Genomic DNA, 19,603 nt, shown 5'->3' with positions numbered 1-19,603 from the left:
AAGTATAAATACCCTTTCTGGTTGAACATATATGTATATCCTCTGTTTAGTGTTTCATTTTGTGATACACTGTTTTAATATATTAGCGATTTCACAAATATAGGTTAATTCCGCACCTATTTCGTCTAAACATCCTTAATCGAAGTAATTTGCAGCAGCCCTTCGCTGCGATTATCAAATGACTCGTTCGGTTAAATGTACCCCAAACGTAGCGCCCTTTCGTTGGAAGAGGAGAGGTCCTGACTTTAGAACTAATAATCCGACAGCCTACAAGCGCCGGATTGCGCCAAGCAAAGAGCAAAAAGTGTAGAAAAAAGCGAGAGAAGCCAGGAGAGCTGAGCATCTCTGCCGACGAAGGATGTTTGGCAAGTACAGGAGCAGGACCTCCGAGGGCAGGCTGTGGGAGCAGGACGGCGCCAGCACATACCAATACAATGTCGCAGCCGTTCCACGGCTAGCTTTTCGTCATTCTTGACATTTTGTGGTGAATTGTCGAAAGCCACAGGATATGTGCGCCAGTGTGCGTGCCGAGCGCCGCTGCGCTTGTGTGCGTGTGCAGCTGGTTGGGTGGCCAGTGTGTTGGTGAGTGTGCGTTGGTGTGTGTGCGTGTGTTGGTGAATGGGAAAAAACAAAAATGATGGACGGCAGGAAGTCCCCTCATTTGCTGTAATCGCATCAGACCGGGGCACTGAAAAAAGGGCGTTTTCCGGTTGGTTACCCGCCACTCCTCGCTCTCCTCCCTCGGCTCTCTTTCGCACTCTCTTCGAGGACTTCACACCGACATGGGAGAGTGAATGGGTGGGTGGTTCTATGGGTGGCTGGGTGGCTGGGTGGTTGGGTGGCTGGGCTGGTCGGTCGCTTTTGGTCCACTATCAGGGGATGAAATGTAACATTTGGTAGCTTTTCGTAAATTTTCGACTTTCGTTTGGTCTTCCTTTTTTTTTTGTTCTGTTTGTTTTTGTTCGTTTTTGGGTTGTCGGCTCTCGACTCTCGACACTCGATTCTCGGCGAGCGCGCCGCTTTTCATTTTCCCAACTCAACTGGGTTTTTCGCTTTTCCGTTTGTGGCTTTGCTGGGGGAGGCGGGGTGAGTGGTTGGGTGTGGGATTGCGGGTGGGGGTGGCTACTGCCTTTGGCTTGGCTCGCCCTCCTGTCAAATTGACTGCAAAAAAGGACCTCTCCTTGGCAGCTTCACTTTCGTAATTGGCGGTCTGTTCGCTGCTGGCTCTGCCAGCCTTAGCTTCCCGTTTCATTCGCAGTTGGTCCGTCAGCCCAGGCGATCCGCATTTGCGTACGCAGCAGGTTTCCGATTTCAGAACTCTGATTCCAGCGGCAGCGAATCGCGTCGGCATCTGAACATCTCAAAATATTCTAAAACTTGCAAGTGACATTGTGAAACTAAGATTGCTAACCAATCGCCATATAGTCGCGCACTATTCTCCATTCAAATTTAAAGTGCGCAGTGCGGAACATAAATCGTAGCAAACTGGATACGTTAGGCTTCAAATACTTCCATCAACGGAAAATGGGCACAGGTACGCAATGCGTTGGAATTTTCAATTTACCTCTAGTGGGGATACCGTCGGCAATTGAAAATATGTTTCTCACAAATCATTTATGAGTGTCCACATTAGTCAGCTTGATAGCCTCAATCTAAAGTAAATAAGCGATGACTTACATTTTTGTAAAAATTGTAAAAATTAGTATTGGCTCTTAAATGAGATTGAAATGTTGTCATAGTGTTTCCCACAAGGCGGTAACGATACATGTGCTTATTGTAAACCGAAACAGTATTCGTTTATAATTCATAAAAATTAGTAAGTTCAAAAGGGTAAACGACATCCGAGTCTTCCAAAATACGTATTCTTTGTAGAACTTTACGTTTATTTCAGAAAAAATGTATCTGGCTTACACAATTAGATGCATAATTCTGTACTTTCTCACTACCCTTAACATTTGTGGTTTTATGCAAATTGTTTCATGTTATAAAATTTCCTACATTGCCCAACAGCTTCCATTGGAACAGTTGAAGTGATAAATGAAAAAGCTCAAATCTTTTTAAAAATAAAATTAAATTTTCAAATATTGTTTTATAAGACGTCAAACCTTTTTACATCCATATAAAGAATTACCCGTAATAAAAGTTTGATTATAATTGGTAATAAGTCATAAAAAGCAGGAAAGTATTACATTTCCTCGTTTTCCTAGTTCAAGAAGCCATTGGCGTGCTAATCAAAATGGTACAGCTAGATTGTCACTTACAAAAGCCTTTTACTTCGGTTTTCGATATTGTTCCAATTATGGAATTAGTGATTTTGATTTCCTGTTGGTCTCCCACTTCACTCTGATTTTGAAATGACCTATTCTGAAGCTCTCACGCCGATAATGCAAGCCCCTCACGTTTTTCCCACACCCGACAGGCTTTTTGCCTATCTAAACATGTCCGAGATTTCCATAAAAAATGCAAAAAGCATATTGAATATGTTTAATATGAAGACATAGCCCTCACACCGGCCAACTACCAAATAAAAAAGGGGTTCCCAAGTAGGAAGTGATGGCATAAGTAAACAGAAATATGTAAAATCAACAATAGCGAAATTTAAAAAAGAAAACAACGGGCTGAAAAAGGTCCATGGCCCAAGGTGTCAGTGGACCTCCAGATTCCGATTCCGAATCCAAATCGGATGCAACCCCAGAAAAAAGGGCCACTCGAGAGGTGTTAACACGCTGCGGACAATTGCCGATCCGGAGGGTGTGAAAATTGGCAACACGCGCCAACTGAACGGCGACCCAAAACCAAAAACCATAGCCACAACCCAGCGAACTTCACCAGCGACAATATGTCAAATGTCACAGGACAAAGGACCGCAACAAAGGGCGAGCGTTTTATTTTGACAAGTGCCGAGTGTTGAACTTAATTTGCGAAGCGTGCCAGTCAAAGGGCTGTCATCCCGCCACCCTGCCATCCTGCTCCTGCTTACTATCTCCACACAGGATGTGGGCGTGTGCGGGCCATTTTCACAAGCTAATCCGCGACAAACACTATCCAAGCAGCGCCGCAAAGTAGGCTACATTCATTGGGCGTGACTCACTGGTTTTTACAGGACGCACGAGCTCCGGCAGGATTAGCTCTTAATAAAAGTTAAATATGCCAATGATTAAATACATTTACTTGCCATTGTTGTCGCACCAGGCAGCTTATGTTTTCCAGTGCCATACATTTGAAACACGTTTTATGTATCTAAAACTGTTGGTAAGAAATCTATGAGAGGCAAGGTGTGGTCTTAAACTCGTAAAGAATCTCAAGAACTCTAATTTTGTATTATCTTAAATTGGAGGGATACAAACAGAAACTTCTCTTAACATATTATAGTGTTTACTACCACTGTCAAGCAATCCACAGCTATTACATTGTCCTTATTATCCTTTTTTTAGCGGGCGATCGCCTGTTGGACATTCCCTGCAAGGTGTGCGGCGATCGCAGCTCCGGCAAGCACTATGGCATCTACAGCTGCGATGGTGAGTCCAGGAGAAGATCGAGTTGACAACAGTGTAAGCTTAGCTAATCCCTTTTAGGTTGCTCGGGTTTTTTCAAGCGGAGCATCCATCGCAATCGGATTTACACCTGTAAGGCCACCGGCGATCTCAAGGGTCGGTGTCCGGTGGACAAGACCCACCGGAACCAGTGTCGCGCCTGTCGCCTGGCCAAGTGCTTCCAGTCGGCCATGAACAAGGATGGTAAGTACCACCAGGACATACCATCATTGCGTTCCCCTTTTTCCCGGCCCACAAGTATTGTTTTACTTGCCAAATACACTTAATTATGCAGCAAATTAGCTCGAGAAGCCTGTTTTCGCCAAGGCTTTTGGGCATAAATTACATTAAAAGTGGGGGAAACCGAAATGCCGATGGCTCCCGCCTTTCCAGCACTTGTGGCCAGACCCCAGAAAGTGCCATTTGAATTTTGGCTGAGTTTGTCATTAAGCTGATTATAAATTATGCGAGCCCCAATCCTGTGGTCGTGCCTCGGGAGCAAAAACCTTCGTGGGGGAAAGTGTTGAAACTGATTTGTGTAAGCTACACTGATTTTTAAAAGCAGAAAAAGGGCAATGGATTTGGAAAACATTTGATAATAATAATACAAATTAGAATAATTAGGTTTTTGTGCTAAGCTATAGTTCAAGAGTGACAAAGTTTTTCAGTCTGCGGACTTAGTTTGCAACTCATGCAGAAACCCAGCAACCAGAGATGCTAGAGTTTGAATATCGAATGGAAGTGCCCCATTCGGGCGGTAATCGACAGTGGGATAGCCATGACCAAACCGAGAACACAGCTCAATGCAACAATGCTAGCTTTAAAGCTCTTAAGCCAACATTAAATGTAGCATAAAAACACATAATAGCGACGAACATTCACCGTATCAACTGGCAGTTGGCAGTTGGCAGCTGGCAGCTGGCAGCTGTGGGTGCGGACTTTGGTCGACTACATCCAGGATGCCAAGAGCCAAACTCATCTCATGGATGCCAGCATTCAGTGCTCTGTATTTGGTATTCAGTATTCAGGAGCTGCCATTGATGGGTTCACTGCACAGAAGAGCCGGGCCAGAAACAAGGGACCAGAGCAGCAGAGCAGCAGAGCATCAGAGCAGCGTGAGAATCGCAGCAGATTTTCTCACACGCAAAGGCCACTCTTTTGGCTGGGTGATTGGCGATGGGCGGTGGGCGGTGGGTGGTTGTGAGGCGTGAGGGTCGATTGACAATGTGCACTTAATAGCGGATTACACGCATTATCCGCTCGCTGAAAATGCGACTAAAATGTATTGACAATCAAGTGATGATGCCCAAAGCTCGAACTTAGACGTCAGTCAACCCAAGGACCTTCACAGCGATGCTGGCTTGTGGCCCGGGATGAGGGGCGCTGAAACGAAAAGGGTCCCTTGCCACCACCCAAGTGAAAACTAGAGCTACCCACAAAAAAAGCACAACTGGAAAAACCAGGATGGCATTATAGCGATTAGAATGGTAACCGACGTCAATGTTCCCTATAAAGGAGAACGGCTTTAATACAGTTGGAATAAATGCTCTATAATTTCAAGAGGTACATAAATATATATCAATGAAGTGATAGGTGATGCAATGAAGATACTATAAATATCTGAAAGAAGTGATAGGTGATGCAATTAAAATTAGAGTTGGCTGGTTACACTTCAGAATCCTAAAAGCCTTTTTTGGGTTTTAGGATTTTGCAGTTTCTGCTTAGTTGCCAAATGTTCATAATTTCTACAAAACTGTTTTTTCAAGTCCAAGTCCCCAAATAAATTCGTGGAACCTGAAAACATCCAAAACGACAGGGATATGAGCATGCTGAGAGATGTACACACATGTTCCTCACATTCCTTGCGATATTTTCTTAGTTTGCCGCTACAAAGCCTCATGTTGGGCTGCCTTTTTGGGGTTTTTCTTGGCTGGTTCCGTAAATAAACAACAAACAGCCATGGACGCCAAACAATTCACACATCTTCCGCAAGCCCCACACCCCACACCCCACACTCCACACCCCATAGCACACAGCACACTTTGGCACCCACCCCATGTGCTATTCTATGTGTAGCCCCAGAAAAATGCTCCGCCCTAACGCCATTCTAGTTTCCCCAGACAAAATGCTTTTGTTGTTTAGAGCAGAAAGCAAAAAAGCCACAAAATTCGTTCAAGGCACGTTTGTGTAACATTTTTGCCAGTTTGGATTGGGTGGGTCATGCAAGTAGTAAACTTGTTGGGGGTCGCTGGCCTCATGACTGTGGTGCGGATTTTGGGTGTTGAATGAAGTTCCGACTGTGGATCGCCGTTCTTAGTTTTCGCATTTATCGCTTAAAGCTAATTGCAAAGGTGTGGGTAGCTTTGCTGGATAGTTATTAATACAGCCAAAGTAGATTTACTAGCAATGTATCTAATACAAACTAATCTTGTCATAGTAGATCGAATATATCTATATCAAGAGCGCTTAAAAGTAAAATTTTCTTAGTTACATACATGTATCAAGTATATAATGTCCCATTAACCTGAGGAAACAGCTCGGTTGCCCAAACGAAATGGCAATTTGACAGTTTTCAGCTGACCAATCAGCATGCCACCGCATTTATGTTAGAGCTGACAAATAAGTTATTATGGGAAAATATGACAGGCGTCGCACATTTCGCTGTCAAAGCTTTCAGAACTCAGAATACAGAATTCAGAATTGAGAATTCAGAACCAGAACCAGAACTGCCTCCCCCAATCGGATGACAGAATTACAAATGTTGGCTACTTTGTATGCTAATATCCCGGCGGGGAGGATACGGATTGGAGGTTGGAGAAAAAAAAATGGAAGGGACGACAAGAGCTCTCCTTACAAATTATGTTGCCACTTGTCACATTTAATGGTATTTGCATTTGTATACCCCAAAGTGTCAGCATCATCAGCACGCATACTACACGTAGCGACCCTCCTGAAGCATCAGGCAGTTTTTCACTTTCTTTTTCTTTGCCAATATTTACGCGGCGATTTAAGCGGATTTCTCATTTTGAGTGATTTGTGTCGCTTCTCGAATCCCATTCTTAAAAAGCTCCTTTCAGCTCCGAGCTCCGCAAAGTGGGCGTGTAATAATGATGGGGTCATTATTCCCCCCGGGTGTGTGATGAGCCGAAAAGTGATATGTAATGATGCTTATAATGGCCGAGAAAAATGCGTAAATATCCCGAATGGAGACATTTTACAGTGCAAAGGAGGGGTTTGAATAATATTTCTACAATACTGGTATTAGATTATAAGTTGAATACTTATGCAACCCCTATGTTATAAGGGTTTACTCATCTTTATATTAATTTTTAAAAACTTAGGAGCCAAGTATTTGTTTTACCTAGCAAGGTTTATTGAATAAAATTAATTCCATACTTATTAAGTAAGGGAAACAGTGCGTAATAAGCTTTTGAGCTATTGTGTGACCCCTCAACCTTATGTTTGGTTATACGCAAATGAAACCAAATAATTATAAATACAAAAGCAATTATTATTCGGGAAACTTAACTTTAAAAGCACTGAACAGAACAATATAAGAATTTTCTTTTTAGATTGTTTAATTCTTAACCAGTACCTAGTTTTCAATTATTAAAGCTAGCTTGGCAAGTTCTTTGCCCAGAAAACAAATGAAATTGTTTCGAGCTTCTGCACGTCGGTATGTCCAAGTTTATTAATCAATATTGGATTAAGAATTATAATTGTCCTTAGATTCCCATTGCGTGGCTTAATGTGCATCGCAATCCTGTCACCTCGGCTTGAGTCGATGTGTACTAACTTTAACTTTTGCGCTTAACGAAGACGACTTTCTCCTGCCCACAGTTTCTGGCAAGGATTAGGCAAGGCAAGACGACAGGACAAACAGACAGAGAACTGAGACAATCCCAAGTGGACGAGTGGAAACCTTTTGCAAGATTTAGCCAAGTGTAAACCCATTGAAAAGGACTGCAGAATGGAGTGGTCTTAGTTTCTGTTGGTGTTTCTGGGTCCGGGTCCGGTTGTCACTAGCACCTAGGAGTGTATACTCTGAGTTGTACAAGTATTTTGTTGCATACTTCTGGGCTCTTAAGCCCTTTTGTCAACAGACTGTGGTTCCCCAGCCTGGCTTCCATTTTGGGCCAAGTCTGTGGCACTGCCACTCGTTTCGTTCGTGATGGTGTCAATGCACACTTTTGTTGTTGTTGATGTCTATTCCGGAGACGACTTTTTGGCGCTGGCGCAAAAGGCAGTCACTGCTAATTTCATGACCACATTTTAACGTATTGATTTTTGCTGATGTGCAGCCATATACACACACGCCTCCACACATGAACGCATTCATATATATGTGCATGCATACAAACATACATACGTTCGAACCCTGCTGATATTTATTGTGTAGCTTTTAAGCCGCCCGGTTCGGTTGAGCCAGCGTTGAATTCCCCCCGCCACATTGCGTATACGCAATTTCATTTACACATGGCTGCAGGGCACAGAAAGCCATGGCTGAGAGACACGCCCACACATGCAAATTCGCACGCACACCCACACATGAACAGACACACACACAAACGCACAGACACACATGTGCTGCGTGTTTTACTTAATTGACATTATAGCCTACTACGATATGTGCATACACTTTCGCCAGAGACTGTGAGACATGTAAATGCGCCTGGCTTGCACATGTCATGGACATGAACCCCTGCATGCAACCCCCACCAGCCCCAACCCCATCTACACCCACACACCCACACACTAACACACACATGCACATCCCATACACATCCTGCCTGCATTGCAGTGTGCGTGAGTGAGTCAAACGTGTCAGTGTCAACATTAAAAGCGGATTTAAAATCACTTACCCACTGGGCGAGCACCACTCGAATGAGAGTCAGAGGCGTAAAAGCCGGTGGCCTCATCATGTTCGTAGCCACTTTCCACGTCGAATGGGCGGTAAACACATGCACACGTCCATGTACACGAAGTATCCAAGAGTCAGGCAGCAAATCGATTGAGTGGGAGTATCAACTATCTCTTACCGATCGAATGATTTAAGTATTAGCAGGACCATTCTATACATTTGCAAGCAACTATTGATCAATAAAAGTAACCCATTATTAAGATATTTTTCAGTCGTCATTTAAAATTGTACTTTCCCAATGTCACTCTATGTGTCTTTCGTGAACAGCAATAATAAACATGATCTGAAACAAGCCGCTCGTAAATCATGAATATTTTATTCCTATGCATATGCGACATATAGCTGGCAAAGTATGCAAATCTCATGAATATGAAATCTAATTAACACTTGACTTATAAACTCTTACGGAAATCAAGGAGTTTCTCTTTTACCCCGAACTTCCCGAACTTCCCGCATCCCCTTTCCCCTTTGCACCGCAGAATAACACCTGGAAAACCTCCCAGGCTTTTCCGAAATGTGGTACAAAAAGTTACGCCCGCTGGCGAAAAGAGCGAGTGAAAAAAATTACAATCTACAAATCTAATTAGCAACTCATTACGCGGATCGCATCCCTGGCACACAGGACACCACCTACGCCGCAGGACAGCGAGACAAATGGAAAAAGGAGAAGCATAGCGAACATATTGACCGATTTGCTGAAGTTAATCAATTAATTAGGGTAGAGCACGGGGAAGCGGACCGGAAGTTCCACGAGAGCAAAAACAATTATGTCAAAATACATGCATTTGAGGGGGAAAAGGACTCATTTCGAAGGACTCGGCGAAGCTGAGTAGCGAGCAGAGCGACCAGAGCGACCAGAGCGACAGGAGCAGCAGACAAAGGCCGCAATGTCCGGATGCCAAGGAAAACGCGGCGGAAAAATTAATGATAAGTGGCAGTGGAAAAGCGAGCTGCCACACAGCTGCACAGTTCCCACGGCGAGACACGACCACGGCGACTTCACGACGATGCCGCACGCAAACTACCAAATGATGACCATCATCCTGGAGAGCGGATGGAGCAGGACGAAGGATACCCAGCAGCCCATAAGCTGAAAAGCGCAATGCGTGCCTCAGAAATCGAAGCAAATAAATCGGCAAACGGTAATGAGCAGATGCGGGGCATATTATGTCGTAATCAAAACTCAGCGAAAAGGAATACGGAAGCGTATATCAAAATGCGTTTGTTTGGCAGGCAAATTAAAAGTAAATAAGGCAACGTTTGCAAATTGTGTGTGCCTGTGTGTGTGTGTGTGTGTGTGTGTGTGTGGGCATGGGCGAGAAGCGTAACAGTGAAATAAAATAAAAAGATACATAAACCGTGAAATTAGGAAAACACTTGAAGTGATTCGATGTGCTCCGAGGCGAGCCAAACTGAGCAGGGGTGTCTGGATGCAGACCCAGTTTTTCTACAAGGATCAGGGGTTGCAAGGACTAGTAGCTGGGTGCTTAATAGTCCATAATGGCCACATTGTGTCGGCACAAGCTGCTCGAGTGCGCACTCACCCACGGATTGGGAGTGGCGGGCCAACAATGGAGTAAGAAATGGCCAATTGTCAAGTACTTACGGACATCTCAACCATTCAATCATCACAATAGACACTTTTAATTATGTAATTATGGTGTTTGGGGAGCGGATTGCCATCCATTCTATTATGATCTAGAGTCAAGCTAACTTGTACCTTTTGAAGTTTATTTGCTCATGTATTTTTTAGAGCCTTTTGTGGTATCAAATAGTCGGAACACTTAGCTTACTTATTATGATATTCACTTACTAACTTGTATGCTAAAAAAGAAACTGTATGGTTTCAAATGCAGTTTGTAAATTTTAAAAATGCTGAAATTTATTCAAACACAACTCAGAAGTTGATTCACTAGTTAAAAAAGTATTTCCACTTAATTTAAGTAAGCTTTTTCAAAACGCCTGCAGTGATTTTCCTGTTTGGTGTTTGAGAGCAGACACGACTTGTGCATTTTCCATTTTCATAACTTGGCAGTAAGTAAATCGTTACTTTTTGCTCATCAACTTACTTTTCTGCTTTTGCTCCTGCCTTCGCTTGCCTTTCAAGCAAAGTTTTCCTCGAGAAAAAGTGGCATCGTTCGTAGAAAACGTGGAATGCTAAAATCAAAAAGGATGTGGAGAAAACAAGTACTTATTTTAAGTTTTTCCTGCCAAGGCAGCTAATTTTGTTGCCTTTTTCACGCGTTTCTGTGTGTTAAGGACAAAACAAAAAAAATAGGAGAAAAGTGGGGGATTCAGTCAGAGTCACAGCCAAAGGGTTAATTCGAAGTTTGAGTTCCGCAGGGGGTATTTTCAACTTTTCTTTCGCATTCAGCTGAACCGCAATTTTTTCGAGTCCCACTGGAAATGGGGACCTGAAGTTTGCTAAACCCGCATCATAAAAATTTGATGAGTTTGGCATTTTCTTTAATTGAAATTTGTGATCTTTTAAAAGCTTTGAGACTTCTTCTCGCTCTAGGTGGCAATGTGGCAAGGTGGCTACTTTTTTTTTCTAGTTGCAACAATCGTGGAGCGGGAAGAAGCCAAGCTGGGGCTCAGGTTCTCGAGTGACTGTAGTCATTTTGCGGGGGACGCACTCACATATGCGATTAGCTGAGGATTAAAATGTCACCCCTTTTGCGCCACGTCATGCAATCTACAAGACTCGCAGCGCGCTACTATAGATACATTTAATTACAAACAAATAAAAGTCATGACAGCCACACACACATGGTGTGCCCCGCCCCTGCCCCTCAACAGGCAGTTTTGTGCTCAGGTTTTTGGCTCGAGGCATGTGCAACAGTTCTCACGCCCGAGGACAGTTCATCTATCCAATCCGCTACTTTGTGTCCTTACAGCTCGTATCTTTGCATCTCCAGCTTCCTAATAATCGGTTTATTATTTCTTCGTCCCTCTCCACCCCTTACCACTGACCCAAATCGGTTAAGGCCCAACCTTTGCGACCATGCCACAAACCCGAAAAGTCCCGAAAAGTTTCAAAAGGGATAGCAGCAGAAGATGAGAGGAAAGCCAGCGAGGAGTATCTTTGAAATTAACTTTATTTATTTAACTACTTAGAGGCAGATTATCGCAATTACACACTTGAAATGTTTTTATGCAAACCAGATGGGTTCGTCGCATGTAAATGGCAAGCCAATGATTTAAAACTGCGAATTGTCAATGTTACTATAAAGTTTATATTAAGCGATACTATTTCATCTTTCCTTTTTGAACTTGAAGATCTTAGGAACTATGGTAATAGAACTTTGTATCTAAGAGTACGCCTTACTTATTATTACACATCCACTTCTTACTCGGAACTTCCAAATGTTTTCAAAACTCAACACCCATTCTCCTCTCCCCCAGCTGTGCAGCACGAGCGCGGTCCACGGAAACCGAAGTTGCATCCGCAACTGCACCACCATCATCATCATGCTGCAGCAGCCGCCGCTGCAGCGCACCATGCAGCAGCCGCACACCACCACCACCACCATCACCACCACGCCCACGCAGCGGCCGCCCATCATGCGGCAGTGGCTGCAGCGGCTGCCTCCGGCCTGCACCACCACCACCACGCCATGCCCGTCTCGCTGGTGACCAATGTGTCGGCCTCGTTCAACTACACGCAGCACATCTCCACCCATCCGCCGGCTCCGGCGGCTCCGCCCAGTGGCTTCCACCTGACGGCCAGTGGCGCCCAACAGGGACCGGTGCCACCAGCTGGCCACCTGCACCACGGCGCCGCCGGACATCAGCACGCCACGGCCTTCCACCATCCCGGACATGGACACGCGCTGCCGGCTCCACACGGCGGCGTGGTCAGCAATTCTGGCGGCAACTCAAGCGCGATCTCGGCCAGCGGACCCGGTTCCACGCTGCCCTTCCCCCCGCACCTGCTGCACCACAATCTGATCGCAGAGGCGGCCAGCAAGCTGCCGGGTATCACCGCCACCGCCGTTGCGGCAGTGGTCTCCTCCACCAGCACGCCGTACGCCTCGGCGGCGCAGGCGTCTTCGACGAGCAGCAACAACCACAACTACTCCTCGCCCTCGCCCAGCAACTCCATCCAGTCCATCTCGAGCATTGGGTCGCGCAGCGTTGGTGGCGAGGAGGGTCTCAGCCTGGGCAGCGAGAGTCCGCGCGTCAATGTGGAAACGGAGACACCTTCGCCATCGAACTCGCCGCCCCTGAGTGCTGGTAGCATTTCGCCGGCACCCACGCTGACCACCTCCTCGGGATCGCCGCAGCACCGCCAGACGTCGCGGCACAGCCTCAGTGAGGCCACCACGCCGCCCAGCCACGCCTCCCTCATGATCTGCGCCAGCAATAACAACAACCACAATAATAACAACAATAATAATGGGGAGCACAAGCAGGCGAGCTACACTTCCGGATCACCGACACCCACCACGCCGACGCCGCCACCTGCGCGCGCTGCTATAGGTTCCACGTGCAACACGGCCAGCAGCTCCAGTGGGTTCCTGGAACTGCTGCTCAGTCCGGACAAGTGCCAGGAGCTCATCCAGTACCAGGTGCAGCACAACACGCTGCTCTTTCCGCAGCAGCTGCTGGACTCGCGGCTGCTCTCCTGGGAGATGCTGCAGGAGACGACGGCGCGACTGCTCTTCATGGCGGTGCGCTGGGTCAAGTGCCTCATGCCCTTCCAGACGCTCTCCAAGAACGACCAGCACCTGCTGCTCCAGGTAGGCATACTCTCCTTCCTTAAATAGCATCGCTGGAAATATAAAGCTATTATAAATAACACATGCTATAATCAGAAATCTAACGGAATTAACCCCTTTCTTTTCCAGGAATCCTGGAAGGAGCTCTTCCTGCTGAACCTCGCGCAATGGACGATACCGCTGGACCTAACGCCCATTCTGGAATCACCGCTCATCCGCGAGCGGGTGCTGCAGGACGAGGCCACGCAGACGGAGATGAAGACGATCCAGGAGATCCTGTGCCGCTTCCGCCAGATCACACCCGACGGCAGCGAGGTGGGCTGCATGAAGGCCATCGCCCTGTTCGCCCCCGAGACCGCCGGCCTGTGCGACGTGCAGCCGGTGGAGATGCTGCAGGATCAGGCGCAGTGCATCCTCTCGGACCACGTGCGTCTGCGCTACCCGCGCCAGGCCACCCGCTTCGGCAGGCTGCTGCTCCTGCTCCCCTCGCTGCGCACCATCCGGGCGGCCACCATCGAGGCGCTGTTCTTCAAGGAGACCATCGGCAATGTGCCCATTGCGCGGCTACTGCGCGACATGTACACCATGGAGCCGGCCCAGGTGGACAAGTGAACCGGCCACGGCTGCCAGCCGAAATGTCATCAAAATCGATACCCTAGCACCTAAGCGCCATCGGTCGTCGCCATATGCGAACGAATTTGTATTCCCATGCGACCCGAATCCTATTCAGATTCATGGCGGCGGGGGGGCGGGCCAAATGGGGGGCGGTGGCTGCTGCAGATGCGACGGTTCGCAGGACGCCATGTAATGGCGCCATGGAGGCGTATGTACTAGCCGTGCTCCTCCATTGGCGATGCAGTCAGCGTTGGTGGCGCACCCACAACCACACTCACAACCACACCTTGATTTATCGCCGGCAATGCGTCGGGCTGTCCTTACACTCGCTTCGTTTTCTAACATTTGTATCCTTATTTTATTTCATCTTTTTCCACGGATTTTTCTTTTTGACTGCCTGGGCGGCACTCTTTATTTATCTTTCATTCGACGTTTTGTCGTCGCTTTTCTAAAAATTCCCCATGTTATTTCAACCTGGCAAGGACCTCGCATTCCCATTCCCACGCCCTTACTTACAAATCACTCTCCCACGTCCTGCGATTCCGCAATCGTTGGACTTTTTCGCGCTCTGACTTCGAAATACCCTTTAATAAGTATATAACTCACAAAATCAATTGAAAACCATTTTCTTAACACGAATTTTGCAATGAAATGATTGGATGAAATCAATAAATGTTTTTAAAACCTTTTAAACCTTTTAAACAACAATTTTTTAAAACCTTAATACCTTTTTAAGCCAAATCAAATTATACAAATCTTCAAAGCTCCATTTAAAATATGTATATCCTTATCTCTGATTTGGTTGTCATACTATTTATAGAGTATAGAGTATATTAAATGCAGTAATACTTCATGCCTGAAAGTCCGCCCACTCTTACATTCATGATTTAATATGACTGCCTTTTTTTAAATACCTTCCTCCCGGTTTTCCTCAGTTTCCACGTTTTTTTTCCATTTGTCGTATCATTTCGAATAACGCGTTTAGAAATCGTGAAAATGAAAAAACAACTTTGCCGCAGGTCAAGCGACCAATTTATGTTGCATGTTATGCCTCACTGTTACTGTTGGCTCGTTGGTTGCCTCTCCGGCTTGATGTTTCAGTTAGTTGTATCTAATGCATAGACGGATACACTAGTATCTGTGTATCTGGACATGCACTTGCATCCGTTTGTGGCACTAGAATGTATGTACTCTGCTTGTGCAAGCCGAATGCTTTGTAATTGAGTTTTTCACATTGATACTCGTAAGAACATGAAGTTAGATATAGCGAAAACAAAACATTGATTAATATAAATGAATGTATAATTATGGTCAATAACCATGTAAGGCAAATTTAAATAAATTGAAATATATTAAAATAAAAATCAAATTTCAGCGCATTTTATTCTTTTTCCTAAATTAAGAAACTATTTATGGGCTACAGCATTTGGAAACTTGCTTAAAAGATACCTGTAAACTTTCACTACTTGATAAGTAAGTATTTTTCGATTCCAATGGGTTTAATTCGAATCAGATAAATATATTAACACATTTAAATTTGATGCACTTTTTGTCATCCAAATGGCAATTGGTAAGCTCTACAAATAGATAGATTTTATCTTGGAATGCCTTAGAGGGCTTAAGAGTGGGCGTGGCCATAGGCGTCAAGGACATATACGAAAGTATATTTTATGAGTATTATTTTATGAGTATATTAATGCTTTTCAACATGCGTAATTCTTTTGCATGTCGTTTGCCGAATTATGCGATTCAAGCTCATAACGTTTGAAATAATAATCAGAATTTTGGGTTTACTAATTTTTCGGTAAACAACGTAATGCTTCAGTTTTTTTACTACATTTAACTAATTTACATTTAACTGTGAAAAAGCATAAAAAGGGATTTGATGGCTTAACTGTTTGAATCGTGGGTTTATTTGTACGCAATTGATTTAGGTGCATAAATTTCACTGCTAGAAAGTACAGTGGTGCCTCGGATGGCAAAACCATGAAAGCGTGCGATGCCAAGTTCGCTGCAACTAAACAAGTTGAAGCGCCTAATCAAATACCTTGTAAGCCAGTGCAAATGCTGTTAATGGATGTAATGCCGCACAAAACGAAGAAAATATTAACCAGTTTATGCAATTAAAACAATTAAGTGTTTCCCCACTATTTGCAGAGCAACAGCAGAGGGCCACAAAAAAAAAGATGATAAGTAAATAGCATCAAAAAAAAGTGCCGAAAACGTTTTGCAGGACAAAGCGAGCGGCAAATAAAAATGTAAATCATAAAAAAGCGTAATGAAAATAAAAATCCTCAATTTGTATGCTGTCGCATATTCCGCAAATGCTTAAGCATTGTCCAAGCATTGGGTGTGTTGCCACCACCTGATTCCACCAAGGACTGAAGGACTATGGGACTGTCATAAACTCTGCCAGCAGACAGCAATCCTTTTCAAAGGACATGTGCGCTATGCGTCTATTATTGATGCCCGGTTTGCGAACATCTCCTGTCATCAAAGAGCCCGATTCAATTGTCTGAGACAAATGTCTTTGGCCAAAGGTAAGGAAAGAGCTCTTATTTTGCATATGCAAACGCCGGCAGCTCCAAATCGAAGGGGGACAGCCGCACAAACCGCTCGGACATGTTGCACATTACCCTTTCGAATCTGCTCCACCAGCTAGCCACCCCTCCCCAACACAGCCCCCACCCTAAAAAAAAAAAAACCAACCAACTCTTGAAACTTTCAGCATCCGCTGCCAGTTCTTTTCACACTTTTCCTTTTGCCGCCGGCCATGGGCAATACATCTTGGGCCACAAAACACAAAATCGTCTTAAGTATTTTGTGTGGTTTAAATAAAGTAAAAATAATAATGCAAAAATAAAACCCAATGCCCAGATGTCCTGCTCAAAAGAGTGGGAGTGTGTAAAGGATAAGCGTGCTACATCCGCTTAGCGATGTCCTCTTCTAGTTTCCAAATACCCTAATGTGAGTGCCCAAACCCTCAAAATCCGAAAAACCAACTGATAAATCAAAAGATCATGACAAATTATAGCGTAGCTAAGTAAGGAATTAGCCGCTAATTACATACACACATTTACTGCCATATGCATTCCAAACTCGGTATTTGTTGATTAATATTATTTGGTTAAATATTATATCTGAAGAGCATTTGAACGCCAACGTAGCTAATCTGTAGCTAGAACTTTTCGTTTTCTTTACTCCTTTCTTGGCATTTATTTTTGGGTCTCGTTGTTGCGTAAATGATTTTATTTCGTTGCTGTAAAATTTTTGATGTACTATTATTCTATGCCCAAGTCCCCAGTGTCCGTCATTGTTTTTTATAGACACATTGCTGTGTGCAAAGGGTTAATTCCCCGCACCCACGCCTCCATCGCCGCCAACGAGGAGTGCCTCATCGTCAGCATGACAAGCGAATCAGCATTGGCCAAAAAGGTGGGCTGCATATGGGACATGTGATGTGTGCTGTGTGATATGGGTTATGGGTTATGGTTTATGGGATATGGGATATGGGATATGGGATGTGGTACATGGGATATAGTCGAGTGTGTGGGCACAAGATCCACGCAATCTTGATGATGTGAATTGTGGCACTTGTCCATCCAATTTGGGGCGTGGGCCGGCATATCATGCTGCAGGATTGATAGCTGTTTGCTAATTTTGAGTTTCTGCATACGCCTAGTATGACGGAAATAACAGGTCAGCGGCTGCGATGGGAAACATCCGCGTATATGGCTGTAATCTATGGCAGCTACAAGAGGATAAGCCAAGAGAATCGATGAGTGAAGGAGTGGCACAATGAATGGGAAACTGATTGTGAGTCTAAGCAATTAAAAGGAAGAGAAGCTAAGCTCAGAAATCCGAAGTTTATACATCCTCGATGTCAAAAATATATGCACCCTAATCAATGCTCTGATATGGACAAAAACATCACAGTGGCTTATCTATTATATGACCAGATAATAGTTACAAGAAGCACAAGAAGTTTAGTAGACAAGATAATCGAAAAGGAGTAAAACATAGAACCCCTTTTTAAGTTACGCAAGAAAATCATATTACCACCACGAAAACCAGTTAGGTCCTCCATCTCCATCTCCCACTACCACCCACCAGCACAGTGGGGATCGGGAACGGGAATCATTTTCCTGCTTTCCCTGCATCCGTCAGAACAGAGCAGAACAGCGCAGACCAGACCAAACCAAACCAGACGAGACCAGACCAGAGATACCAAGTCAGGCCACGAGCATAACGTGCAGCTTTCCAGCTTTCGCCGCAATCAATTTTACGGGTGCACAGCAGCAACAACCAGGAGCTGCCTGGGATGCGCCAGTGGTATTAGAGCAACCCCGAGCACAGCAGAGCAGAGCATAGCCACGCCAACGCCAACGCCAAGCCACTCAGCAACCACCCGGCCACCTCACGAGCGGAGTTAGACGCGCCAGGAGGAAGAGGAGCGCACGTGGTCCTGCTCACATGAAGGTATTAGCCCGGAACATCGCTGCCTGGCATGCCTGGCATGCCTGGCATGGGTCAACGCCACCGCGCAGAGGAATCGCCAACCGCTGCATCTATGTATGCGTAGGCAGGCAGGATATTTGTCCTGCAGCACTGCTAAATACAAAAAATCCATTCGTCAAATCGACCGACAACACGCTTAAAATTCGCCTAAATAAAGTGCAGTAAATAGCACGCAACACTTTAACTGGCGTTTCTGTTTATAGTGGTTAACTCAAAGTATAAATTAATACATTTCAGTCAGAAATCTGTTGCATTCTAATTACTCTTTTTTCCAAGTTTGTCCGTATTTAACTATTTAAACGATACGATAAATATTTACTAGATTGACACTAAGAAGTTAAGAATACAGGGCATTTTAGACCTGTAAAATGTATGCATTATTGAATATGCTAATGATGCTGTGTATAGTTAAAAGTATTCCTCTTTATTCGCGTAAATTACCAACTTTATTAAGTCAGTGGCTGGACTGATTGCTGTATAGATCCTGAGCCAAACACCCCTACGATTTCGCAGCGTATATCCTCCCTAGCACAAGATGAAGGGGAAGCTGCTGAGGAGTTTTTTTGCGGCTCTGAGCTACGAAAACTAAATAGATCCACAAGACGTTGAGCCGCGTCCTTTTTCATTTTAAAAACGTTATCCACGACATCTTTAACGCTCTCTAAGGTTACCGCTGCAGATTTGATCGTAGATCCAGCATTGCTGACAGCCTTATAATACTTCTTCTTAAACACATCGGAGAGCTCTTGAAATTCGGCGACTTGAATAGCTGGTTAAAAGTGGTCCCGTACTAACTATTACAAAACAACAATAATATTCGTAAAATTACTGACCACTGAAAATAATTAGGACTTGCAGAATAGTTATCCACTTGAGCCAGGCCATCATTTGGTTATGGCGGATAACACCGATTGGAATCTTCGACGCGTGTTAATTTGATTATATAAAAAATAAGAGTGACAAAAGGATGACACAGTTGATTATAAAACATTAGTACTCAAAGCAGAACATCGCAATTTTCGCTTTTGATTAAAAATTGTTAATTTGTTTGCATTCCGAAGGAACTTGACTGCAATTCAGTAAAATTAGCAAAGTTTGAGTACTGCGATGATGTAAATTAGATGATACAATTAAACTTTCTAAAGGCTTATAGAAAATATGGAAAGAAGTTAAGTAAAAATATAAGTATGTATGGTATTTCAAGTTTTGACGAATATCGTTAACGACAAACAATGTGTACTAAATGCCGGTTTGAATTTGGCGCCCGAATTGCGCCCTTTGCAGCACTAAACGAT

At 44.5% G+C, this 19,603-nt stretch overlaps 2 protein-coding genes across 2 annotated transcripts; one reads left to right on the top strand and one right to left on the bottom strand.

Moving 5' to 3' along the window:
- Nucleotides 1-1,524: 1,524 nt before the first annotated feature.
- On the top strand, nt 1,525-13,787 carry LOC120455581 (protein dissatisfaction). The gene is made up of 5 exons (XM_039641956.2): nt 1,525-1,534; nt 3,435-3,518; nt 3,576-3,737; nt 11,860-13,196; nt 13,305-13,787. Exons 1-5 carry the CDS (start codon nt 1,525-1,527, stop codon nt 13,785-13,787), a joined length of 2,076 nt encoding a protein of 691 aa, XP_039497890.2.
- A 4,924-nt stretch (nt 13,788-18,711) lies between these two features.
- LOC120444122 lies at nt 18,712-19,260 on the bottom strand. The gene is made up of 2 exons (XM_044006280.1): nt 19,142-19,260; nt 18,712-19,077 (listed from the first exon to the last, which is right to left on the bottom strand). Exons 1-2 carry the CDS (start codon nt 19,194-19,196, stop codon nt 18,758-18,760), a joined length of 375 nt encoding a protein of 124 aa, XP_043862215.1. The 5' UTR covers nt 19,197-19,260; the 3' UTR covers nt 18,712-18,757.
- Nucleotides 19,261-19,603: the final 343 nt, after the last annotated feature.

The sequence above is a fragment of the Drosophila santomea genome, chromosome 2L (genome assembly GCF_016746245.2).
Source record: "Drosophila santomea strain STO CAGO 1482 chromosome 2L, Prin_Dsan_1.1, whole genome shotgun sequence".
Taxonomy (NCBI): Eukaryota; Metazoa; Arthropoda; class Insecta; order Diptera; family Drosophilidae; genus Drosophila; species Drosophila santomea.
Note: the sequence above shows the minus strand (reverse complement) of the source record. Positions and strands in the feature narration are given on the sequence as shown.